The 12,562-nt window shown below is 45.5% G+C and overlaps 1 protein-coding gene across 1 annotated transcript in view; it reads left to right on the plus strand.

The window, feature by feature from the left end:
* Positions 1–12,562, plus strand: part of LOC127575730 (unconventional myosin-VIIa-like) — a 111,646-nt gene that overhangs the window by 83,285 nt on the left and 15,799 nt on the right. The window contains 4 exon segments of the mRNA XM_052025727.1: positions 823–942; positions 7,865–8,007; positions 11,078–11,288; positions 11,811–11,946. Of these exon segments, the coding sequence (XP_051881687.1) occupies positions 823–942; positions 7,865–8,007; positions 11,078–11,288; positions 11,811–11,946 (610 nt within the window).

Below are 12,562 nucleotides of genomic sequence, written 5' to 3' on the forward strand. Positions count from 1 at the left end.
GCTGGATTAGCAGATTTTCCAGACAATTGGAGGTGAACTTCTATTAATACTCCAACACACTTTCAATTCACTTTTAGTATAGATGTTGTACAGGGTAACAGATGTTGTACAGGGTAACAAATGTTTTGGTAAAATCATGAGGGGCATAGACAGGGTGAATGCACTCAGTCTTTTTCCCAGGGTTTGGGGAATCAAGGACTAGAGGGCATAGATTTAAGGTGAGAGGGGAGAGATTTAATGGGAACCTGAGGGGCAACTTTTTCACACAGAGGGTGGTCTGTATGTGGAATGAGCTGCCAGAGGAAGTGGTTGAGGCAGGTACCTCAACAACATTTAAAAGACATTTGGACAGGTTCGTGGATGGGAAAGGTTTAGAGGGATATGGGCCAAACGCAAGCAAACTGGACTGGTTTAGATGGGAATCTTGCTTAGCATGGACCAGTTGGGCTGAAGGGCCTGCTTCTGTGCTCTGTCTCTATGAACCTGGTGAATTTAAAGAGTGCATGGAGAAATGAGGCCTAGGTGAGTTTAAAGGGAGTGCAGGAAACAAAATTCAATGAGCCAGATGCCAAGCCATTGGAACTTCTGCACATTTGGATATTGGATTATCAGAGCTCTAGAGTACTTCTGAGTGCAATGGCTGGAGATGCTTTAGGAATTATCCTTTGCCATTCCTCCTGTCCCACTTAAATGGTTTGCCAGTTCATTTCTTCAAGCAATTTGTTTCTTATTTATTACAATGCAGCAGTTTGATATAAAACAACGGACCCAGGCTCCAATAAAGCCGTACTTTAATCTTGGACGATTTTATTGTTCCTTCAGGTCGATTGTTTAGACTTCCAGAACTGCCTCACCAGCCGCACCATTATAACAAGAGGCGAGACTGTCTCCACTCCCCTGAACGTGGACCAAGCTCTCGACGTCCGCGATGCTTTCGTGAAGGTGAGGGATTTGTGCTGTGAAAAATCATTGCAAAGCCTTGTCTTGGGGGAAAAAAATAACACGTGGCTTGGAATTGGAGGTGCTGTTTAATCTGGGGAAGAGAATGAGTTACTAAAGCTTCCTGGGACTTGCTGGCTGGGCGAAGTCATGCAAAAGGTTGGTGGGAAATTGAATGGAAGTTCACGGAGCAACAAACATACTGCTGGAGGAACTCAGTGGGTCGAGAGCATCTGTGGGAGGGGAAAGGAATCATCAACATTTTGTGTCGAAAGCCTGCATCAGGACTGAGAGTGGAGGGGAGAAATGGCCAATATCTGTACATCTTCAGCAGATTGCTTGTCGCTCCAGATTCCAGCATCTGCAGTCTCTTGTGTCTATGTACGAATTCATCCCTGGCCACACTAACTACATGCCCAAATAGGAATGCATGTGTGTTATAGTTTGCATCTAGAATTGGTCTCGTTTGAAGTTGATGGTTAGATCACAACTGAAATATTGGGTCCAGTTCTGGTCCCCACTTAAAGAAGAAAGTGATGGTCCTGGGGAGAGTCCAGGAGGGATTGAGTGGAATGATTCTATTGATCAGAGGCTTTGGTTACAAGGTTGGATTGGAGAAGCTAGGATTGTTCTCCTAGGGGGAGAGGTCTGGGGGTGGGGGGTGGTGGGTGGGGAAAGGAGGTTGAGAGAAGTTGGCCTTCATTGGTAGGGATGTTGAGTGTAAGAATAGGCAAGTCATAATGCAGCGATTATAGAACTTTAGTCAGACCACACTCGGAGTATTGTGTGCAGTTCTGGTCGCCCCATTGTAGGAAGGATATGGAGACTGTGTAGAGGGTGCAGAGGAGGTTTACCAGGTTGCTGCCTGGATTAGAGAGTATGAGCTATAAAGAAAGGTTGGACAAACTTGAGTTTTTCTCCCTGGAGTGTTGGAGGCTGAGGGGAGACCTGATAGAAGTTTTTAAAATTGTGACAGGCATAGATAGGGCTGACTGTCGGAATCTTTTCCCTAGGGTAGAAATGTCAAATACATGTTTTTAAAAGAGAGCGGAAGTTTAAAGGCGACGTGAGGGGCAAGTTTTTTTTATGCAGAGAGTGGCGGGTGCCTGGAATGGGTTACCAGGGGTAGTCATGGAAGCAGGCAGTTCGGTGGAGTTTAAGAGGCTTTTAGATAGACACATGAATATGAGGGGAATGGAGGGATGTGGATGATACACAGGAGGACATTTAGTATAAATTGGCATCAAGGTTGGCACAACATCATGGGCCAAATGGCCTGTCCAGTGCTGTACTGTTCTACGTATGAGATTTGGAGGAGAAGAAGACCCTGATTGGTTTAGATATGCAAATAGATTCTCTCTATGACCCATAGTGGATGGTTGGTGGACCAGGGACACTGAGTCAAATTTCTAGACAAAAAATGCGAGAGAGATGTCCCTCTCCGCAGAAGTTGGCTGACCTGAGTATTTTCAGCATTTCAGTGTCAGATTTCCAGCATCTGCAACAAGTTTGCTTTTAGTCATACCACTCTCAAAACAAACAGGCCCTTCGGCCCAACTGGTCCATGACGACCAAGATTCCCATCTAAGCTCGTCCCATTTGCCCGTATTTGGCCCATATCCCTCCCAAACTTTTCCTATCTGTGTACCTGTCCAAGTGTCTTTTAAATGTTGTCAATGTACCTGCCTCAACCGCTTCCTCTGGCAGCTCGTTCCATATACTGACCACCTCTGCGTGGAAAAAATTGCCCCTCGGGTTCCTATTAAATCTCTCCCCTCACCTTAAACCTACGCACTCTAGTTCTTGATTCCACAACCTGGGAAAAAGACTCTGCCTTGGCCCTGTCTATGCCCCTCATGATTTTATACACCTCTATAAGATCACCCCTCAGTCTCCTGCACTCCAATGGGAAAAGTTCTAACCTGCTCAACCTCTTTTGGTTTCTTTTTGGAGTAATTATAATCTGGAGCTCCCTTCCTGAAGGAGTGCTAGGGACACAGCACATCTTTACCTTGAACAGAATTGGGAAGGGAGGTGAGCAAATCACTTTCAGGGCTGCAGGGAAAAGGGCAAGGGAATGGGACCGATGGGATTATTCTGCCAAGAGCATGCATAAACCAGATGGGCTGAATGGCTAATTCTGTGCCTTGACAGTCAAAAGCAGTGGGTTTTGATTAACAATCTCTATCAAAGACCAGATTTCCAGATGGATGCTCAGAACCCCAGGTTTTTGGAGTGAAATCATCACACTTGTGATGTGATCAAAGAACTTAAAGCCAATGGGAAGCAGATCTCCACACCACCCAATGATGGTCCCACACACACCAACCAAGGGATCAAAGTATTGAGCCCATATTAAAATGATTTAAGAGCTAACTTCATGGAATGACAACGTATAAATTCACTTTTTGTTGTTGCAGGCACTAAGTCCCTGTGTGCCTGTATTAACATTTTTTTTAATTGTAAGAGACTTTGTTTACTTAATTTCAAGTTCATTGTCATGGGCATACAAACTCAGCGTATAAATGCCATTTTTTTAAAAATAGCTTTTTACAGCACTTTACATTACAAACATGAACATAAATTACACAAATTCAAATGAACAAATTGTACATTACTTGCATGACACGGTAAACAAAAATAACATGGCTATATTAGTGCAAGTTGAGGGAGATGTATTCCGAGGCAGTATTTAGAATGTAGAACAGTATGGGCCATTCGGCCCACAATATTGTGCTGACCTGTATAAACCTACTCCACGATCAATCTAACCCTTTCCTCCTACAGAGCCCATAACCCTCCATTTTTCATACATCTATGTGCCTATCTAAGAGTCTCTTAAATGTCCTTACTGTATCAGCCTCTACCCCCCACTCATGGCAGTGCGTTCCAGGCACCCACTACTCTCTGTGTAAAAGACCTACCTCTCGCATCTCCCCTAAACTTTCCTCCACTCGCCTTTAAACTGATGTCCTCTGGTATTGGCCATTGCAGCTCTGGGGAAAAGGTGCTGGCTGTCCACTCTGTCTATGCCTCTCATCATCTTGTACCCTATCAAGCTGCCTCTCATCCTGTGTCACTCCAAAGAAAAAAGCCATAGCTTTTTCAACCTTTCCTCATAAGACATGTTCTCTAATTCAGGCAGCATCCTGGTAAATCTCCTCTGCACCCTCTCTAAAGCTTCCACATCCTTCCTATAATGAGGTAACCGGAACTGAATACAATACTCCATGTGTGGTCTAAGCAGAATTTTATAGAGCTGCAACATTGCCTCACAGTTCTTGAACTCAATCCCCTGGCTAATGAAGGCCAGCACACCAGACGCCTTCTTAACCACCCTATCAACCTGCACGGCAATCTTGAAGGACCCCACGTCTATGGATGTGGACCTCAAGATCTCTCTGTTCCTCCACACTGCTAAGGATCCTGCTATTAACCTCATATTCTGCCTTCAAATTCAATCTCCCAAAGTGTATCACTTCGCACTTATCCGGATTGAACTCCATCTGCCACTTCTCCACCAAGCTCCGCATCCTGTCTATATCCCGTAGTAACCTACGACAAAATTCTACACTATCCACAACACCACCAATCTTCATGTCATCTGCAAACTTACTAACCCACCCTTCCACTTCCTCATCCAAGCCATTTTATAAAAATCACAAGGACCAGGGGTCCCAGAACAGATCCGTGCAGAACACCACTAGTCACCAACCTCCAGGCGGAATACTTTGGGACTACTACCGCCCTCTGCCTTCTGTGAGCAAGCCACTTCCGAATTCACACAGCCAACCTACCATGGATCCCATGCCTCATGACTTTCTGGATAAGCCTACCATGGGGAACCTTGTCAAATGCCTCACTAAAGTCCATACACACCACATCCACCTCTCTACCTTCATCGATTTGTTTTGTCACCTCCTTGAAAAACTCAGTGAGGTTCATGACGCACGACCTGCCCCTCACGAAGCCATGCTGACTATCCCTAATAAGACTCTGCTTTCTCAAATGCTCATAAATCCTGTCCCTAAGAATCCTCTCCAGTAGTTTGCCCACCACTGACATAAGACTCACTGGTCTATAATCCCCAAGATTATCCCTTTTACCTTCTTCGAACAATGGAACAAAATTTGTCATCCTTCAATCCTCTGGTACCACTCCTGCAGCCAGGGAGGACGTAAAGATCATTGTCAATGCCCCAGCAATCTCTTCCCTCACTTCCCAAAGTAACCTGGGGTATATCCTGTCCGGCCCCGGGGTCTTGTCTGTCCTCGTTTTTCGGAAGTTCCAACACTACCTCTTTCTTGATCTCGACCTGCTCCATCACATTTGCCTGTTCTACACTGACCTCACATTCGTCTTAAGTCCCTCTCGCTGGTGAACACTGAAGTAAAGTATTCATTTAAGACCTCCCCTTATCTCCTCTGCCTCCAGGCACATTTTCCTCCTTTATCCCTGAGCAATCCTACCCTCGTCCTAGTCATCCTCCTATTCCTCACGTACGTGTAAAATGCTTTGGGGTTTTCCTTAATCCTACTCTCTAAGGCCTTCTCATGCTTCCTTCAAGCTCTCCTAGGTCCCTTCTTAAGCTCCTTCCTGACTACCTTATAACTCCAGCCCTGTCTGATTTTTTTTTTGCTTCCTAAACCTTAAGTATGCTTCCTTCTTCCTCTTGACTAAACTGCTCTTGTTAACCATGGTTCCTTCAACCTACCATCCTTTCCCTGTCTCAGTAGGACAAACCTCCCCAAAACCCCATGGAAGTGGTCCCTAGACAACCTCCACATTTCTACTGTGCTAGTGTGAGGGTTTCCCAGGTCGGTTCGAGAACCTTATGGCAGATGCTGTTGTCTATACTACCAGCTACTTCAGTAAAGCGACCAACATGATCAAAGCCACGTCCCACCCATTCATCGGCATGCAAAACAGTTTTTCACTGTATCTCAATACATGTGACAATAATATACCAATACCAAAGATAATCTACCTTGCCACTAAACACTGCCACCTTCAGGTCAAAGATGTTGGTTGCATTATTGAAAGAATGCACTGATCCTTAAATCCGATGGCAGCGATTCAGGCATTCTTGCCTTTCGAAAGAACTATCCAATTGATCTTGCCCCTTGTCCATAATCCTGACACACTATGCAGACTAGATTGCTGGTTTTCTCAAGTCCTTGCAACTCATGGTTTTGTAGTGCGCAGGCAAGTGTCCTGCTTGGAGCTCTCACCATCCCCATTCACGTGTGGGGCAACGGTGAACAGAATAAGAAAGGAGCGTTGCTTGGTCAGACCACGTTCATTGCATTCCCGAGTTGTTTGAGGAAGTGGAAACAGGAGTCGGCTATTATTTTTATATATTCAAGGGATGTGGGCTTTGCAGGCTGAGCCAGTGTTTAATTGCCCATCCCTAGCTGCCCTTGAGAAGGTGGTGATGAGCTGCCTTGAACCACTGCAGTCCTTGAGGTGTGGGTGTACCCACAGTGCTGTTGGGGAGGGAGTTCCAGAATTTTGACCCAATGACAGTGAAGGAACGGCGATATATTTCCAAGTGGGGATGGTGCGTGGTTGGGAGGGCAACTTCTGGATGGCGGTGTTCCCCTGTGCCCACTGACCTTGTCCTTCCTGGTGGTAGAGGTGGTGGTTTGGAAGGCACTGTCTAAGGAGTCTTGGTGAGTTGCAGCAGTGAATCCTGTAGATGGTACAAACTGCTGCTACTGTGTGTCAGTGGTTGGAGTAAGTGGGTGGTTGTTGATGGGGTACCTATCAAAGGGGCTACTATGTCCTCTCATTTGAACATAGGTCACCTTGACATTGTTCGCATATAGACAACCAAATACAAAAGCGCAATGACCATAATTCGGAAGTGGTTATCCTAACTTTCTTTTTCATGCTTCTCATTAGTAGATCCACAGATATGCAGGAGGGGTAATGTATCTTGGGGAATTTTCCTGTCTAGTTCCTGCAGACAAATGGGTAAATTTGTTTATTATTGTCACATTTACTGAGGTACAGTGAAGATCGTTGTTTTGCATGCCGTCCGTACAGATCATTTCATCACTTCAGTGCATTGAGGTAGTACAAGGGGAAACAATAACAGAATGCAGAATAAAGTGTTACAGTTACAGAGGAAGTGCTGTGCAGGCAGACAATATGGTGCAAGGCCATGACGAGGTAGATTGTGAGGTCAAGAGTCCATCTTATCGTTCAATTGTCTTATAACAGCAGGATAGAAGCTGTCCTTGAGCCTGATGGTTCAGGCTTCTGAATCTTCTGCCCAACGGTGGGGGGGGGGGGGGGGAGGAAGAAGAGAGAATGTCCGGGGTAGGTGGAGTCTTTGATCATGTTGGCTGCTTTTCTGTGGCAGTGAGAACTGAAGACAGAGTCCATGGAGGGGAGGCTGGTTTCTGTGATGTGCTGAGCTGTGTCTATAACTCTGCAGTTTCTTGTGGTCTTGGGCAGAGCAGATGCCATACCAAGCCAAGTGGAGTTGTTGAGGGGACACTCCATATCTTGCCACTCTGGTGTCCATGTGATCTGGTTTCCAAACCTACCGGTTGTCTTACACTAAGCTTTCACTGAAGCAGATCCCCTTGGAGGTGCCTGTGGAAGTGAGTATTTAGTGGGTATAAATGAGATGTGAAGATCCAACACTTGGGGAGTGCCCTGGGGTCAGACTCTTGCTGCACTTCCAATCCCAAGATGTGAAGGGATCAGTCTGCTTCTCAGCAATATAGCTAGACTATTGTGGTTATTTGTGGAATTGTCAGGAAAATTTGGGGAAGGAGGGAGAGAAGCGACAGTAAAAATTTCAGTGGGAGGGGAGTCAAAGTAGAATGAGTGCAAGTTCACAGCTCTTTAATCTGATCTAGACACATGTTCTACCTCTCTCCAACTCCCCCCCCCCCCCATGCCCATTGTCAAGGGTATCTATGGACGACTCTTTGTCTGGATAGTGGAGAAGATCAATGCCGCAATTTACAAGCCTCCGTCCAGGGAGCCCAAGGTCATACGCCGGTCGATCGGTTTACTGGATATCTTTGGTTTTGAAAACTTCCATGCTAACAGGTGAGACGTGGCTCCGTACATTTGCAAGTACCTTAACCTGACCTTGGGCAGCTGGTCCTTTCAACGCACTGTGCTAAATGTTCATGGTTTGGCTAGTGGCAAGTGGGCAGCTGGCCTTTAGCAACGTGGCAACAGTAGGAACAGGACTAGATGATTCGGTCCCTAGTGTTCCAACATTCAATGGGAGGATATCTAATTGGTGTCCGAGTGACACTTTCCCACCTTTTTTGCTCTGATGTTCTCTTTGTAGCAAAAATTCCAGCTGCCTTGCTCTGGAAAGCAAGGCAACTGGGAGTTCTTAACACGGATATGGCCTATATCCCCATGTCCATCAACTTGCTGGTTGATTGACATGGGCATATAGGCCACCCCCATGTTAAGAACCCCAGTATATGGACACCCTTGCATACAGACAACTCCCATAATATTATTAAATTCAGAAGTCCAACATACTTGCATACATTCATTCTTACGAATGGCAGAACTAGTTTTAGTAATTGTTCTTATCAGTCTTGTGTGCTTTTGATGCCATTCATTACAATACTGTGGCGGTATAGTTACCACTGCATTAATTTTTTCTTCATATTTTCGAACTTGCGGACAAAATCGACTCATGGACATCTGTTTTTAAAAAAAAAAGAAACCATTCGTTACCCTGGGATGACTTGTATTAAATGTCACCAGTATTGTCACTGAGGTACGTTGTTGCCCTGAGCACTGGAAGAACAAAGAGGTGGAAGCAGATTATCCCCAGAAACTGCTTAGCCTTTCAAGGAACTTGTGACTGTTCTTTAACACAACTTCCCACCTTTGCTTCAAGTCCCTGCCATGCCTTTAAGTAATACATCAGAGTGATCCAGTCCTAGCATGTGCATAGAGTACATAGAACACTACAGCACAGTACAGGCCCTTCGGGCCACAATGTTGTGTCAACATTTTATCCTGCTCTAAGATCTATCTAACCCTTCCCTCCCACATAGCCCTCCATTTCTCTTATCGTTCATGTGCCTATCTAAGAGTCTCTTAAATGTCCCTAATGTATCTACCCCACAACCTCTGCCAGCAGTGTGTTCCATGCACCCACCACTCTGCTTTTTTTAAACAAAAACCTTACCCCTAACATCCCCCTTATACCTTCCTCCAATCACCTTAAAATTATGTCCCCTCGTGTTAGCCATTGTCACCCTGGGAAAGAGTCTCTGACTGTCCACTCGATCTATGCCTCATCATCTTGTACACCTCTATCAAGTCACCTCTCATCCTCCTCCTCTCCAAAGAGAAAAGCCCTAGCTCCCTCAACCTATCCTCAGAAGACATGCTCTCCAATCCAGGCAACAGCATAGAGATGTGACCTTGCTAGTATCCAGCCCAGTTTAAACCCGCAGCCTTGTGACTTAGTAGTAGGTAACACTGAGCCAAAGTTGGGGAAGAACAGCAGCACAAGTGTTGATGGTAAATGGCTGCTTCTGCTACACCAGAATACAGATCTCAGGAGAACCAGGGATTGGGAAGTAGAAGTACTGTAGTTGCATCCCTTTGATGTGCAGCACAGGAGCAGTTGGACTGGGCTTTCAGAATTTGGTTCCATCGATGTGGATGTTTGGAACAGGATGGGAAGGAGCTTGAAAAGAGGAAGCAAAGTCAAGGTTCTCTCCTTGTCAGCTGTAGACCCAATGTGGCAGGGCCTTTATCGACAAGCTGCCTACCAGCTACCTCATTAAGCACCCTACCCAAAGACCATTACCATCCTCATGGATGTCCTTTAAGGAGGGCATTGAGTTTTGGGTTAGGGTTATGACGGAGGGTGGTAATGGGTCAGGGGTTTGAGCAATGAGACAGAGCTGTTAATTTATGCGACCAGACTTCGGAAACCTAGACTATTGATCTGGAGACCAAGAGTTTGACTTTCTCCTTGGCAGCTGTGGAACTTAAATTCAATGAACCTGGACTCTTTGTTCTATGTTCTAACTTGAAAACAAAATTAGTTTTAGTAACGGTGATCATGAACTTGAGGGATTACAGCAAAGAAATTGCCTAATTTAGCTTCTGTTCTTGTGGACAGGAAACCGGTTCTTGCCCTGTGTGGCCATTAGGAGACTTCAGACTCACCAATGTGTTGACTTCCACTTTGGGAACAATTAAGGGGGTTGGGCAATAACTCACAGCCATGTCAGTGTAGTGAATTAGTAATTTCATAAAACTCCAGTGACTACCATGAGGTTAGTGCTCGGTACAGTAAAGCTCTGTTAATCCAGCAAGCTCAGTACTTTGGTAGTGCAGTGGATTTTTCATTCTATTGGATGACATTCCTATCAATACACCAACACTTTTAATTCACTTTTTTTTAAGTAAGGATGTTACAGTGATATAATAAACTTTCCAGTGAGTTTCAAGAGAGTATGCAAAATGGGGCTTTGGTGAGGTTCAAGGAAACATTACCCAAGGATCTACATGCAGAGCTGTTGGGATTTCTGACCAATCATATGGATCAGAAAAACAGGCCCTTTGGCCCAACAGGTCCATGCTGACCTAGATGCCCATCTAAGCTAGTTCCATTTGCCTGCATTTGACCCATATCCCTCCAAACCTTTCTGATCCATTTATCTATCCAAGTGCCTTTTAAATGTTGTTATCATAGCTGCCTCAACCACTTCCTCTGGCAGCTCATCCCATATACCCATCAGCCTCTGTGTGGGGAGGAAAAGCTGCTCCTCAGATTCCTATTTAAATCTCTCCCCTCTCACTTAAACCTATGCCCTCTAGCTCTGGGTTTCCCAAACCCTGGGGGGAAGGACTATATGCATTCACCCTATCTATGCCCGTCATGATTTTGTACACACTCAGATAGAGGATTGTCAGACTTTTACTGTAGTTCTCTGCATTGGCCTTGCAAGGTGCTCAGTCACATGAAGAGCCAAGACGACCTTCACAAGTGATAACCAGAAGCAATAAATCCCTGGAAATCTCAGCGACGCCAATTCCAAGAGAATGATTTCACGTCGAGGTGAATGAAATGTGCTGTGTTCCTCCCCCAGCTGTTCTAATTGTGTCATCTGCTCCTCCCCTGCAGCTTCGAGCAGCTCTGTATAAACTTTGCCAATGAAAACCTGCAACAGTTTTTTGTCCGCCATGTCTTCAAGTTGGAGCAGGAGGAGTACAACCTGGAGAACATCAACTGGCAGCACATCGAATTTACTGACAACCAGGATGCTCTTGACATGATTGCACTCAAGCCCATGAACATCATTTCCCTCATTGACGAGGAGAGCAAATTCCCCAAGGTAGGGGGTGCAGAATTGTTGGTGCACCGGATGGTGGCTTACTAATGTCCTAGTGAGGCTGCTGTACCAGGAGCTGACTCTCCAGATCCCTGTCGGCTCGTCTGATCTCTCCCCTGCTCATTCCCCATAACCCTGCAAGTAGTTCTCTTTTGCCCTATCCATCCTTCTTTGCAACCAAAAGTAACTTGTTTCTGTCTTTCCAGCTCTGCCGGTGAGACTTTGAGCTGAAACATTAATTGTTACTTCTCCCACAGATGCTGCCTGACCAGCTGGTCATCTTCTGATCTTTATCTCAGATTTCCTGCATCTGCAGTTTTTTATTTTGATTTTCCTTTACCTCGGCTCTTCCTGCTCTGCATAGTTGTATACGCAACCCTGAGTGAGATTTGCACATGAGAAGCTCCTATTAAAGTTGCCTTAATGTCACCTAAATTTAAACTACTGAGGAATGAAGCCGCATTTGATGGTTGCTCCAAGATTATTTCATTGCCAGCTTCTGTTGATGAGAATGTCTCCTCACAGGGTACAGACACGACGATGCTGAATAAGCTGAACTCTCAGCACAAGCTGAATGCCTTCTACATCCCTCCGAAAAACAACCATGAGACCCAGTTTGGCATCAGCCATTTTGCTGGAATTGTCTACTACGAGACAAAAGGTGGGCTGTTGTTCTCGTGTGGTGAGTTAATAATAAAACTGCAGCAGTGACCACCATGGGTTAGTACAGGAAAGCTCTGTTAATCCAGCATGCTTAGGGCTTTGGTAGTACAGAACTAGTGGATCTTCCATGGGCAGGCACAGTAGTGTAGCGGTTAGCATAACGCTATTACAGCGCCAGCGACCCGGGTTCAATTCCGGCCACTGTCTGTAAGGAGTTTGTACGTTCCCCCTGTGTCTGCGTGGGTTTCCTCCGGGTGCTCAGGTTTCCTCCCACATTCCAAAGACCTACGGGTTAGGAAGTTGTGGACATGCTATGTTGGCGCCAGAAGCGTGGTGACACTTGCGGGCTGCCCCCAGAACACACTACGCAAAAGGTGCATTTCACTGTGTGTTTCGATGTACATATGACTAAAAGATATCTTATCGATTGAATGTTGTTCCTATTAACACACCAACATTCTTTTAATTTGCTCTTTTTAAAAGATGTTACAGTGATCTAATTAATTTTCCAGCGAGTTTCAAGGGAGTGCAGGAAATGGGGCTCGGGTGAATTTCAAGAAAACATTACCTGAGGATCTAGATGTAGAGCTGTTGGGATTGCCAACCAATCAGAG

The sequence above is a fragment of the Pristis pectinata genome, chromosome 11 (genome assembly GCF_009764475.1).
Source record: "Pristis pectinata isolate sPriPec2 chromosome 11, sPriPec2.1.pri, whole genome shotgun sequence".
In the NCBI taxonomy this organism is placed as follows: domain Eukaryota; kingdom Metazoa; phylum Chordata; class Chondrichthyes; order Rhinopristiformes; family Pristidae; genus Pristis; species Pristis pectinata.